Raw genomic sequence first — 14,644 nt, 5'->3', positions numbered from 1 at the left:
AACTCATTCTCATCAACCTGTCTGCCGTGGATGCATCTGCCCATGACAGTGTCAGCAGGGGTGACTGCCACATAGTCCTTGTGGAGATGAAGACCAGTTTTCACACTGAAGATATGCATCATCATGTTGTGTGGCACTATCACCATGTTAAATGGGATAAGATTTGACAAGCCATCTATGAGGCACTGTGGGGCAACAGCAGCAGCAAAATTGTACTCTACACATTCTGTAACTTCATGGCCTGACATATCTTCCACTCTATCATTATCACCAAACTAAAGAATCAACACATTTATTCAAAAAATTTTGTTTATGACATATAAAATATTCAAACTATTCCAACAAATTTTACATTATTCCAAGAACAAATATCCCAAACACCACCCCATCCAATCTAGCCCTACTCTATACCAGGACTAACCCCTTCTAACACTCCCACATGTGACCCCCCTAAAGAAAGCCCTACCAAACTGACCCACCCCTTTCCCCCGTAACAGCTGACGGTTACCAGGTTAAAAAAGGTAATGAACGACCGCCACCTTGAGCGAAACCCACCCACCGATCCTCTCATAGCATACCTAATCTTCTCCAGGTGCAGAAAATCTACCAAGTCCCGTAACTAAACAGAATCCAACCAAGCAAGACTCACCTCCAGGCTATTAGAGAGACGAAGGCCAATTCATCTGCCTTCTCCCCTCCTGAAGCTCTGGCAAGTCTGAAACTCCAAAGATGGCCACCATTGGGCAAGGCTCCACCTTAACCCCAAGAACCTCTGATACTGTTTCGAAAAAGGAGACCCAAAAATCAGCAAGCTTGGGCCAAGACCAAAACATGTGCGTAAGGTTCAACGGTTCCCTGGGATATCTCTCACACTTATCCTCCACTCTCGAGAGGAGCCCACTCATATGCGCCCTAGTCAAATATGACCTCTGCACCGCCTTAAACCATATCAAACTTAACCTTGCTTAAGAGGTGGAATTGACCCTATGCAGAGCTTTGCTCCACACACCCCACCCCAAGACCACCCCAACTCGTCCTCCCACTTCCTCTTTACGTCTTCCAAAAAAGCCTGTTCCATCGCCAACATCTGCCCATCTGTCTGAGATCCTTCTCTCCCCTAGCTCATCCAAAGACAGAACTGTATCCAAAAGCAAAGGTGCTTGCACCAAGGGAAATGAAGGAAGCTCCTGATAGGCACAAAGTCTCACACCTGCAGGTATCTAAATGCATTCCTTTTCGGAAGCTAGAACTTCTATGAAATCTCTTCTAACCCTGCAAACCTATCCTCCAAAACCAGGTAGGATCAACCCTAGTTCAATGAATAGTCTAGGAGGCCATGAAAGGAGCAACATGAGACATACAAAATAGAGCTAAGCAATTTCACAACTAACTGATCAGATTGAAGCTCTGCGACAACTAATCGAGAATGATGGTGGACAATTAAACAACTAATTGGAAGAGAAGGCTCCACAAATATCCACATCCTCAGTGATGGGGTTGCCAGCATATTAGCACAAAGGACAAGGCTGAAGCATTTGCACCAATTTTCAACCAGAAGTCCCAAACAGATGAAAATTGCGGCCTCCTCTGAAGGTCCCAAGCATTGCAAGTGTTAGTCTTCAGCCAATTTGATTCACTCCACATGATATCAAGAAATGGCTGAAGGCACTGGATACTTCAATGGATATGGGTCCTGACAATATTCTGGCAAGAGCACTTAAGACTTGTGCTCCAGAGCTGCTGCTCCCTTAACCAAGCTGTTCCAGTACAGCTACAACACTAGCATCTACATGGCAATGGGGAAAACTTCACAGTTATGTCCTGTACTCAAAAAGCAGGACAAACCCAACTGGGCAATTACCGCCCCATCAGTCTACCCTTGACCATCCAGGACAAAGACTAACACTTGATTGGCACTCTATCCATAAAAAATTACTCCCTCTGCCATCAACGAACAGTGACAGTATTGTTTACTATCTACAAGATGCACCTTTCAAACCCATGACCACATCCATCTAGAAGGACAAAGGCAGCAGACACATGGAAACACCACCATCTGGACGTTCCACTCCAAATAACTTACCATCCTGACTTGAAAATATATCGCTGTTCCTTCACTTTCGCTGGATCAAAATCCTAGAACACCTCCCTAACAACAGTGCGTGTATCTACACCACATGGACAAAATATATTCAAGATGCTCACCACTACCTTTCTGAGGGAAATTAGAGATGGGCAATAAATGCTGGCTGAGCCCTTGACATCCACATCCCGCAAATGAATAACAAAAAAAATGGCCATCGATGAATCTCCCAATATCAACATCCTGGGAGATACCATTGACCAGAAACTGAGCTAGATCAGTCATATACATACTGTGGCCATACAAGCAAGTAAGAGGCTGGATAAACTGACTCCCCAAAGTCTGTCCAACATCTACAAGGCATAAGTCAGGGATGTGATGGAATACTTTCCATTTGCCTGCAGGTGATGCAGCCCCATTAACATTCAAGAAGCTCAACACCATCCAGGATAGAGCAGCCTTCTTAATTGGCACCCCATCCACCACAATAACTATTCACTTCCTCCACCACTGATACACAGTGATAGCAGTGTGTACCATCTACAAGATGCAATCCAGCAACCCACCAAGGCTCCTTCAATAGCACATCCCAAACCCAGGACCTCAGCCACCTAGAAGGATAAGAGCAGCAAATACATGGAAGCACCACTAATTTGCAAGTTTCACTCCAAGCCACACACAATCCTGACTTGGAACTACATCGCTGTTCCTTCACTATCGCTGGGTCAAAATCCTGGAGCTCCCTTCCTAACAGCATTGTGGGTGTTACTACAATACAAAGCCTGCAGCAATTCAGGATGGCAGCACACCACCACCTTCTCAAGAGCAATTAGGGATGGGCAATAAATGCTGGCCTAGCCACCGAGGTCCGCATCCCATAAATGAATGTAAAAAAAAAGGAAGGCATGCCAGGAGCAGCACCGGGCATATCTAAAAACGTGTCAACCTGGTGAAGCTACAATAGGACTACAGCAATGGCAGACAGCATAAGCAGAATGCAAAAGGTAGAGCTAAGCAAACCCACAACCAATGGATCAGATCTAAGCTTTGCAGTCCTGCCACATCCAATTGTGAATGGCAGTGGACAATTAAACAACAAACAGGAGGAGGAGGCTCCACAAATATCCCCATCCTCAATGTTGGGGGAGCCCAGAACATTAGTGCAAAGTGGATGACTGAAGCATTTGCAATCACCTTCAGCTATAAGTGCCAAGTGTATAATTCATCTTGGCCTCCTCCTGAAGTCCCCAACATCACAGATGCCAATCTTCAGTCAATTTGGTTCATTGAGAAGCGGCTGAAGGATATGGGTACTGCAAAGACTACGGGCCCTGACAACATTCCAGCAATAGTGCTGAAGGTAAAACAGAATGTTTTTTGGAAATACTGGAAATACTCAAGCCTGGCAGCATCTGCGGAGAGAGAAACAGAGTTAACGTTTCGAGGTCGATGACCTTTTGTCAGAATTGGGAAAAGTGAGAGATGTAAGGAATGCCAGAGGAGACTTCAGGAGGAGGCCAAGATGACTTGGCACTTATGGCTGAAGGTGATTGCAAATGCTTCAGTCATCCCCTTTGCACTAATGTTCTGGGCTCCCCCAACATTGAGGATGGGGTATTTGTGGAGCCTCCTCCTCCTGGTTTAGCTCACTCAGCTAAATCGCTGGCTTTTAAAGCAGACCAAGCAGGCCAGCAGCACGGTTCGATTCATGTAGCAGCCTCCCCGGACAGGCGCCGGAATTTGGTAACTAGGGGCTTTTCACAGTAACTTCACTGAAGCCTACTCGTGACAATAAGCAATTTTCATTTGTTTGTTGTTTAATTGTCCACTGCCACTCCAGGAGCAGCACCGGGCATATCTAAAAATGACATGTCAACCTGGTGTAGCTACGGAGGCACGGAAAGGGGCATGGAAGGGACAAAAGGAAAGATATGTGATAGGGTGGCCAGCAGAAGGGGGTAAATGGCAAAAAAAGGATGTGGCAAAGGGAATGGTAATGAGATTAGGAAAGATTAATTTCTCCTCAGATCCAATATTTTTCTGACTAATAAACTAAAGTGTCCCAAAAAGAAACAATGTTATCTCTCCTGGATTGTTTGCAGCAGTGTTTGGGGATTTGTTTCCCTGCACGTCCTGGAGACTGCGGGAGGGTTCACTACCCCAGAGATTCCACACATTTGGCTGGGGGGAGTGGCGGCGGGGGGGGGGGGGGGTGCTCCTGCCTCCTGGGCATCTATCCCCTCGGCCCATCTATTAATGTGGCCTTGGTTATGTTCATAGTGTGTGTCCTTTCTCCATTGGGAGTATTTGGAGCTAACACAATATGACCATATAGACTCACTGCACAAATGCACCTAGCGGCTGACCATCAAATTCACAACCAGGGGACTTAACAGCAGTTGATACCCATTTATTTCTCTACCGTTCATGCGCTGAAGCTTTTATCAGGTGAGGACAGATTTGCCAGCAAATGGCCTCGAATTAAGAATAAGCAAATTAAATAGATGTGCTGTGGCGCAAGGAGTTGCGAATTCCAACATTGGACAAAATGGGACCGTGGACAGTGCCTTCGGGATTGGCGAGAGGCAAATTACATAACTGGTGAAGCATTAATTCCTGAGCCCAGTGACTGTTAATTGTCAGGATGTTGTCAGCCTCGATCGATTTCTATAACCATTGGAGGTTTATGTTTTGTTGCTTTCAAGTTGGCGGGAGGGTGGTCAGCAGAACGCATTTTGTTGTTGTTGTTTACCTTGTTGGCGCGTGTTTGCATATCTGTATGTATTTTTTTTAACTCACTGCGCGGTTGGTTCATTAAAAGTTTAAGTTACAATGGTAGTGACAGAATATACAAACGGGAAGATTTTTTAAATATATAAACATTTGGGATATAGATCGTGTTACTAAAGCAGCCAGTACTTCAGATCAAAGACAAACAGCGCGCTGCCTAACAGGTCTAATCAACATAATGTCCCGCATTTAAACATTTCATCGTTTAAAATAAGGGGTGATGGGATCAACTATTTTTTTTTGCTAATCTTCCAAAAATTAAGGGTGGGGCATTGGTTTGCGTCTGTAACCGTTTACAGTTGATGTGAGCTACTGTACGGCTGTTGTGTGTATGTATATATATATATATCCATACAGTAAAATGCTCCTTTCTCCTGGAACAGTAACACTCCTGTACCTGCGAGCTGATCTGGCGTTGCAGTGATTGGATTCGCAGGTTTGCCACAGTGCGCTGCAGTCAAAGGAACATTGTCGTAAAATCCAACCAAATGATGCAGCAGTTTTGATGTTTATGATGCGGATTTTTTTTGCGAGTGTGCACGGCGTCGTGTGCAACGCGGATCTTACCGGGGTTGCCTGCACTGCGTCTAAAACGTCTCTATTTGGTATGTGAGAAATAGTAGAGATTCTATTTTTTTAAGGAAGCGACTGTTTTCACTGCAATGTGGGGGAAGCTGCTTTGCTGTAGCTGTGAGGTTGCTGTCCGGAGAGCGGTACCCTGTCTCCACTCAACAAAGCACTTCTCTCTTTCTCTCTCTCTCTCTCATTTTTTTTGCTGATACTGCAACGCTAAAGGGATGTCCAGCTCGCTTGACTTTTAATGCATTCAGTCTTCCACACTGCACCACATGATCCTTCAGCAAGAGGCCAGGATGCTGTACCAGGAGATTGTTTTTCCGTTACCTGCCGTGAAGTCCATGTGCAGACTTTGTTTTTCTCTCGCTCTTGAACTGGCGGCGTTTTAAAATAGCACCGGGCGAATTTTCAGCCTTTTCCCCCCCCATCGCCCTTAAAACCTTGCCGGCTGCCTGCTGTAACAAACGTCAGGAACAAATGACTTGTAAATGGTGTCAGTACAGTATAATATAGGCTATTAATATTTCAGCAGATCTCATACACACAAAGCTGTAAAGTGATATCCATATTAAGGAGATAGAAGTACACAGCAGGGGAAAGAAGCTTTGCACCGCATCGAGACTGGGTCGCATTCCTACACAGTCTGCCCTCCTTGACTGAGCAGGTAAGGTTTCATTTATTCCCCCCACCTTGGTCCAAGCGAACCCTCTGCAGTTGCAGAGCTTCCGCTCTTCCTTTCTCCCCCTCCTATCCGAGTTACTGCAGCTGGTTTTGTGTCCGCCAAAAGCACTCACTGCCTTTTGCGAAGATGTAAAGAGAGAGAGAGAGAGGGAGAGCGTGCTGTGGGCTGATTGAGAACTGTGCATGAGCCACACTCACAAGGGTTATCACCGCCACCTTAGCTCCCAGCCCCCAAACTTTTATTTATTTATTTACCCGGTCTATGTCAAGCTGAATGCTGTTTTATGCTAACCTTTGTATTCCGCAGCACCTGGGTTCCTGAGGTTGGGGGGGTTAAAGGAAGGAAGGAAAGAGGAAGAAAGGCGCCAAGGAAATTTGCTGAGCTGCCACTTGGATCCGTGTGGAAGTGCTGAGCCCTGCAATGCTCAAGTCAGCCCCTGAGCCCAGAGCCACCCGTTAGCCCAACTACCCTCTCATTCCAACCCACCCCCCTCCTCACCATCATCCCTCACCCCAAAATCCCCTCACCACCAACTTCTCACCCCAAATAACCCTCACCCAACCCCCCTCATAACGACCCCGTCACCCCAACCTCCCCGATCACTACCCCTCACCCCCTCACGACCATCCCAAATCCTTCTCACCAACACCCCGTCACCCCGTACCTCCCTCACCCCAAACCCCTCCACCACCACCCCCTCACCCCAAAGCCCCCTGACCAGCACCACCACCCCCATCACCAATACCTCCTCAACACCCCCCCCCCCCCACCACACACACTGTCACCTACCCCCACACCCACCCTCACTCACTCCCTAATCCCCTCCATCACCCTCGCCCACCCTCCTCTCCAAGCCCTGCCTCCGAATGCCCGATCGGGGGGGGACTAGGATCCAGTGATTCGGAGGCTGCCCAACCTGCTCCCCACCCCCCCCCCCCCCCGCCTCCTCTCCACCCCTCCCTCCCTCCGTCCCTCCTCCACTGAAACCCTCATCCCCACACAGAACACCCCTCCCCCACCATGACCGTGCTCGGCGGCGACAACATGGACGAGGCGTCCGCGCTGCCCGGACACCCTCAGGACAGCTACCCGCCGGACAACGATGACCATGAGTGCTGCGAGCGGGTGGTCATCAACATCTCGGGCCTGCGCTTCGAGACGCAGCTGAAGACGCTGGCCCAGTTCCCCAACACCCTGCTGGGCAACCCCAAGAAGCGGATGAGGTACTTCGACCCACTGAGGAACGAGTACTTCTTCGACCGCAACCGGCCCAGCTTCGACGCCATCCTGTACTATTACCAGTCGGGCGGCCGCCTGCGCCGGCCGGTCAACGTGCCCCTCGAGATGTTCTCCGAGGAGATCAAGTTCTACGAGCTGGGCGAAGAGGCCATGGAGAAATTCCGCGAGGACGAGGGCTTCATCCGGGAGGAGGAGCGGCCCCTGCCCGAGAATGAGTACCAGCGCCAGGTGTGGCTGCTCTTCGAACACCCGGAGAGCTCGGGGCCGGCCCGGGGAATCGCCATCGTCTCGGTCATGGTCATCCTCATCTCCATCGTCATATTCTGCCTGGAGACCCTGCCCCAGCTCAAGGACGACAGGAAGAGGACCATGCAGGTGGGCAACACCACCGTGCCCTACAAGTCCAACATCCTCAGCGACCCCTTCTTCATCGTGGAGACCCTGTGCATCATCTGGTTCTCCTTCGAGCTCATCGTCCGCTTCTTCGCCTGCCCCAGCAAGGCGGAGTTCTTCAAGAATATCATGAACTTTATCGACATCGTGGCCATCATCCCTTACTTCATCACGCTGGGCACCGAGCTGGCTGAGGAGGACGAGGGCAACATGAGCGGGGAGCAGGCCACCTCCCTGGCCATCCTGCGGGTCATCCGCCTGGTGCGGGTCTTCCGCATCTTCAAGCTTTCCCGCCACTCCAAGGGGCTCCAGATCCTGGGCCAGACCCTCAAGGCCAGCATGAGGGAGCTGGGCTTGCTCATCTTCTTCCTCTTCATCGGGGTCATCCTCTTCTCCAGCGCCGTGTTCTTCGCCGAGGCGGACGACCCCGAGACCCACTTCTCCAGCATCCCGGACTCCTTCTGGTGGGCGGTGGTGTCCATGACCACGGTGGGCTACGGCGACATGTACCCCATAACCATCGGGGGCAAGATCGTGGGCTCGCTGTGCGCCATCGCCGGTGTGCTGACCATCGCCCTGCCCGTGCCCGTCATCGTCTCCAACTTCAACTACTTCTACCACCGGGAGACGGAGGGCGAGGAACAGGCCCAGTACCTGCACGTCAGCTGCCCCAACATCGCCTCGGACAGCGACTTGCGAAGCCGCAGCTCCTCCACCATCAGCAAGTCCGATTACATGGAGATCGAGGAAGACGTAAACAACAGCATAGACAATTTCAGAGAAGCAAATCTCAGAACTGGCAACTGCACTGTTTCAAACCAAAACTGTGTCAACAAAAGTAAACTACTGACTGATGTTTAAACAGCTGCGGGGCTTCAGTGAGTGGGAGCCACGCTTTCCAGACACTGTCACTGACCCTTTTTATTGCTTTGTTGACCTCGTTAATGCGTTGTTGCATTGCCGTTATGCTCAGCAAAATAAGCTTTCAGAATTACGTGGAAGGTATATTTTTCATTTATTTTTAAATGGCTTTCTTTCTCCGACTGGATAACCAGGGGAAATCTTTTCCAGATCCGTTCACGTGAGCATCCCGAAGGTGCATTCTTTGAAACTTTGGACTTTGCTACCTGCTCGCCAACTTCGAATGGAAATTTTGTTTTTTCTCTCAGTTCATTTACAAATACCAATGCATGTGTTAAGGTACAATTTTGCAAGCTGCACCGTGCATCTTCCCCCCCCCCAAAAACAACCAAATGCACCAGATTCCTGACTTCTGGTCAAACTTGCAAGCGTCTGCAGTTTTCGATCCACTGATGAATATTTCATTGCGAGAGGTGATGTGACGCCCCTACATCCAGGAAAAGAAATGACTGCATTTTGCCTCAAATTTATAATCAAACAACGAATCTGCTGAAAACATCCGCAGGGCTGCAATTTTGCAGATACTGCAAATTCATCTGCTTCCAGAACTGAACGTAAAATTTCCCATATCCCCGATTTAATGCGAGAAGCATCATTTAAAAAGAAAACCCCTAAAACAATAGCATGTCTTGATATTCATCATTCACTTCTATGGTGGCATGCCTCGGACATTACCTCAAATAACAGGAAAAGAGTTTGTGTTCTAAATTATAATTCTGGAGAGTTAGTTCTCATTTGCTCTCACCAAAAGTGCAATGGCTTAATTATTTAATTTATTACTTCGAAGCACTCATGGGCCTGAATGTTAACTTGTATGGGGTAGAGTAACTTTAGATCATAGCATGTTTTAACTACTTAACATTATGGCCTCTTTAGAAAGGGTAACATGTAACCCACTATAACTTATGCATGATATCAGGTTACAAAAAGCGATTTGAACTGTCGAGATAGGATATTGAGGGACCTGATGATTTTCCTGCAGAATTTCAGGGAAATGAGTTGGTTCATGCCCTGACAATCCTGTACATATGATGCAACAAAGCCCAGTTCCTGCTGGGAAATCACTGAACTAAATGAAAGCAGGCTAGATAATGTATATACTTATATATGGTACAATTTAATTTAAAATGGAACTAATCAAACAGATAAAAAAGCATGCCTTCCATGCATTTTAGCAGAATGTAAGTGTAAAGTATATGTAAATTATGCATCTAAGTTGCAGTTCATTTCCAAATCTATCCTGATTGAGATAAGAATTTTTTTTGAGCTTCCCTCTACGTTACTGCAGAAATTCAACAAATGACTTAGTTAGTTGCTAGTGCCTTTTAAACCCTTACACTCCCGGACTGCTGGAAGTGCCTCCATGTACAAAGAATGGGTGAATGAGCTGATGTCCACTGAAATCCACTTGATCTGTAACACCGTGAAAGTATAGCACCTCATTTATGTCCAACAAAATTTTACGTGTGAGGACCAATGGACGTTATCTTGGTAAAAAGTTGACGGAAAAGGCAAATCAGTTGTTTGTACATATTTCTGAAGATAACAGGATTTATACCGGCTGGTGAGAGAGAGATGGGGAAAACACACAATACCTTGGCAACTGGACGTTAGAGCTGAATAAGAGCCGCACGAGAATTGGCTCCTGGAGCTTCTTTGAGGTCCATATCAAATTAAGATTTTAACAAAATTTCTACGATGGAATCAGCATTAAGAACCTGCTAAGGAATTGCACAGATGTTAATGGCATAAACATGAGGCATTAAGGCGTTGAACTGAAAGAAAAACACTGAAGAATGTTAACTTTGTCTCTTTCTGCCCACCTACATAAGCTGCAATGTACCAAAAAGGAAAATGCAGTGTTTCCTTGGCAGACTACCTCAGTTTAAATTGATGAAAAGGACATTTTAATTTTGTGACCCCAGGCAGAGGGAATTCTTTTTTTTGGTAACCCTGAATTAGCATAAACAGCGATTTAAATGCAGGTTCGTCCTCAATATCATTTCTTATCTTCTTTTCTGGAGCCATATCTACAAGTCAGTTTCAGTGGTTACATTTAAATATGTTGCCAATGTCTCTTGTTTAGCCTATCATTGTCCTTAGCCTAATTGTTATGCAGAAACTTGTCACAGCTCGCTCTGCCATACTACTTCATGCCAGAAGCTCTCAAAGACAACTTGAGACTATTACATCAATATTTGGAAAACTATATGGCAATTTCCCAAAGATCTGGAGAAACAAGAGTTACATTTTTGTAATTAACATCATGCAAGTCTTCAGACAGAGCGAGTCACCTGGAGATGGATGTGTTTATTGCAAGAGAACGTTTGTCACCCTTGAATAATGCAGACTGAAACAGGTAGATTAAGAAATGATTAAATCCCAAAAGAATGACGGCATTTGATTCTCAATTGTAATTTCTTGGAAATTTAAGGAATAAGAAAGATAAAAAGATTTTGCAAAGAATGAAACCACTCCAAAACTACATGACTGAATTCGTTGATACCACTAAACTGAGTGTATACATGAGAGTTACACGGAGGAATGTTGAATAACTCTTGATGAACTGCAATTGCTGTGGGCAACAGGGCATTAACTTCTTCATGTAGAATATGTAAACCACCCATACTCTGGTTATCCTGATCCTTCTGCATCACATAAACCTTGAGGTAGGAGAAAACTTTCCCCTGTGTTAAATGACTTTCATACTGCACTTAATTAACAGCAATAAATGATCCAATGCTGCAGAACTGCTTTGATAAAAAAAATCTATGTGGCTTCTGGCAGCTCATGCTTACTTTAGCAATTGAGTTTCTAGTTTTTGGGAAATTGCACCTTAGGTTAACATTTATCTGCATGTGACTGAGAAGTGTGCTGCATGCAGTTTTTTTTTGATAATGAAGGTTCTGAAAACCAGTGGGATGGGTTAGGGTTTGGTAATGTTTATTTATAACAATTACCGCTGAGAACAAATTATGGATAGAGAGAAAATCTGATGTAATATAGGCATGTCTTTCTGGTTATACAGTTTTGGTAGATATTCTCAATCCCGGACCAGCTTGGCAAATGTATTGTGCATAGGCCTGAATGTACACAAGGTGGCTGGTTAAGAACAGAGTCGTGAAAGAGCCTCTTCTCCATTTATAGTCGAACCTTTATTAATAGTAGTGAAAATGAAGCAATTCAATATACCAAGGTCTTGGTGTAATGTTTTGTAAAGTGACTTTGCCCAGTTTAAGTGGTTTGCACTGAATAATATGCATTACAGAAACATCATCTGTCATTTGTTTCTGAGGTAGAATTTGGTTTATCTGCTCCAGAGAAACAAATAAAAATAAAAGAATAGGAGACAAAATGGTGGCCGTGATGCCGCACAACACATTGCTGATGGGCACATTTCACTTCAGCTCAGCAATAAGTGACGGAGCGCTTCTTTTTGAAATGTCATAAGGATCACAAGTAAAATGTACTCTTACAGTCTGAGCCTGATGCTTTGCAGGTATGAGGACGTAGCAGGACCTATATTTTATTTATTTTGGATTTTTTGATTCATTTCACTTGAATACTTAAAAGTAGAATTAGCAGCCGGTGCGGTCCAGGCGTCTCCGGTGTGGTTGAGGTGTCATATTTGAGGCTGTGCACATTGCTGGTTAACACCTTGTTTAATATGAAAGTATTGGTTGCTGAAGTAGGAAAACAAACTCAATTATTAAGTAGTGTCAAAAGTAACTTTAATGAAGCGTAAAAATGCACTTTAAAATTCAGCACAAATTGCCTTAACTGGTATATGATCTTTAAAGTGAAAAGAGGTTCTGCAGCCTGTGTACCATCAGGTCCAGGACATTCAAGTTTCAATGGCTATAGTATTACTTCTGTCATTTTTCAGTGATATCATTTTGAAAACATTTCTGTTGACAGGCTTGTTCATTTCCTGTTTAGGGATGTCATAATACTTTAACAGGCCAACATATTGTGGTACATAAACTTTCCCCATAATCACAGTGCATTGATTTAATATCCTCTATTGATTTTCACCGTAATAATCCAAAATCTTGTAGTGATGTGAAAGAAAACACAGTGAAGGCAACTGTGAAAGATAGATTATATTTCTAAAAGAGATAGCATTGGCTAGAATTACTCTATTTTTCCTTACTTAAAATGGAATTACTCTAAAAAGACTATTGTACTGTCAGAACTTATATTGTGACATCCCTACTCATTGGCGTACAATATTTCAATCTTCTGATCTATTTATTCTTTTGCTTGTTTACTGTCATAGACATGCCTATAATTTGGATTTATAAAATATTGTTATTTAAAACATAGTTTCTTGCCCTATGCAATCTGCTCAATGTATCAAATACTTTACCTTCCCCTTCTACTTAATAACAAATTAAAGATGAATTTCCAGGTCTGATTCCGCTATGTCCTGACTGGTTATTTTCATATTGCTTTAAAAAGCATTAGTGTACAGGATAAATCAGTACTGTATCATTGAGCACACAGAAAATTCATTTGTATCCCTTCAGCATTAAGGCTGTTTCAAATCCATATCATGAAGAGATATTTTTTGTTCTGGAGGCTGAGGTTGATTTTAAAAACTTTTTATCTTTCATGAACAACAATGATTGAGACCATTGTTTTGTGTGCATATTTCTACTGACCTTGACTTGTAATTCTGAGTTAATTAAAATAAATGCTGTATTAAATAATATGCTCTGTGGAAGTCATCCCTTCCAAAAAGAAAATGCAGAATAGCTCAGCAAAGACAGCTGAATATGGTGCGAGACCTATGGCTTGTGTAACTCTGATGCTCTTTTATGCGAGTGACAAAAAACAGCATATTTTCAAATCTCGGGTGAGTTTTATTCTACATTATTATAGGTGTACCCTATTTTGCTTATGTGTAAGTTAGTAGTTTGCATGAAAGTTAAAAGCATTATATCACCAGTGTAAGTTATTGATTCACTGCTGGTGCAATGTAGTTCTTAGTTTAGGCATTCAAACTATCACTACTAACCAGAACATTAAAAGGTGTTGTCCAGTAATGGAGTTAGCAAACAGGTGAACTGATAACTCTAAACTTATGTTGCATTGATTTCTTACACGTGTAGATTTTTTTTCCTCACTATTCCTCCCCTGGTCTTCAGTCAGTGCTTACTCTTTTACGGGTATGCTTCTATTCTTTATATCTAGAACATAGAACAGTACAGCACAGAACAGGCCCTTCGGCCCTCGATGTTGTGCCGAGCAATGATCATCCCACTTAAACTCACGTAACCCGTATACCCGTAACCCAACAATCCCCCCATTAACCTTACACTACGGGCAATTTAGCATGGCCAATCCACCTAACGCGCACATCTTTGGACTGTGGGAGGAAACCGGAGCACCCGGAGGAAACCCACGCACACACGGGGAGGACGTGCAGACTCCACACAGACAGTGACCCAGCCGGGAATCGAACCTGGGACCCTGGAGCTGTGAAGCATTGATGCTAACCACCATGCTACCGTGAGGCCCATGAGTAGCGTTTTAGCAACATGAGTAGCATAAGACTATTCATCCTTGGGTTTGTTTTGCAGCAATGTTACATCTTGCCCGTCTGATGCCCCACATGCACTATCCTCAGTAGCAGCTACTGGATAGTGATCAGAAATCTTGGATGAGATTTTGACTTTTCTTTGATCCCTTAATGCTTCCTGGTTAGAAGAGCATGAGAACATAATTGCTGCATGAGAAGGTCATATGGCTCCGTGAGCTTGCCCTTCAATTTAATAAGATAATGGCTGATCCTCGACCTTTATTCCAATTTCCTGCCTCATAAAGATATCCTTTGATTCTCTTCAGAGTCCAAATATATGTCGGTCTCAGCCTCAAATATACGCAACAACCGAGCATTTACAATCCTCAGGGGAAGCGAAATTCAAAGATTCATAACACCCTGATTGAAGAAATTT

At 44.8% G+C, this 14,644-nt stretch overlaps 1 protein-coding gene and 1 long non-coding RNA gene across 2 annotated transcripts in view; one reads left to right on the top strand and one right to left on the bottom strand.

Moving 5' to 3' along the window:
- Window positions 1-5,395, bottom strand: part of LOC119973330 — a 48,299-nt gene extending 42,904 nt beyond the window's left edge. The window contains exon 1 of the long non-coding RNA XR_005462276.1: window positions 5,271-5,395. This is a non-coding gene — a long non-coding RNA (uncharacterized LOC119973330). The remainder of the gene's footprint in view (window positions 1-5,270) is intronic.
- A 1,687-nt stretch (window positions 5,396-7,082) lies between these two features.
- On the top strand, window positions 7,083-13,398 carry LOC119973329 (potassium voltage-gated channel subfamily A member 1). The gene has a single exon (XM_038811204.1). It carries the CDS (start codon window positions 7,152-7,154, stop codon window positions 8,622-8,624), a length of 1,473 nt encoding a protein of 490 aa, XP_038667132.1. The 5' UTR covers window positions 7,083-7,151; the 3' UTR covers window positions 8,625-13,398.
- Window positions 13,399-14,644: the final 1,246 nt, after the last annotated feature.

This window comes from Scyliorhinus canicula, chromosome 11, assembly GCF_902713615.1.
Source record: "Scyliorhinus canicula chromosome 11, sScyCan1.1, whole genome shotgun sequence".
Taxonomy (NCBI): Eukaryota; Metazoa; Chordata; class Chondrichthyes; order Carcharhiniformes; family Scyliorhinidae; genus Scyliorhinus; species Scyliorhinus canicula.
The sequence above is the reverse complement of the archived record's forward strand: the minus strand, read 5'-3'. Positions and strand labels throughout refer to the sequence as shown.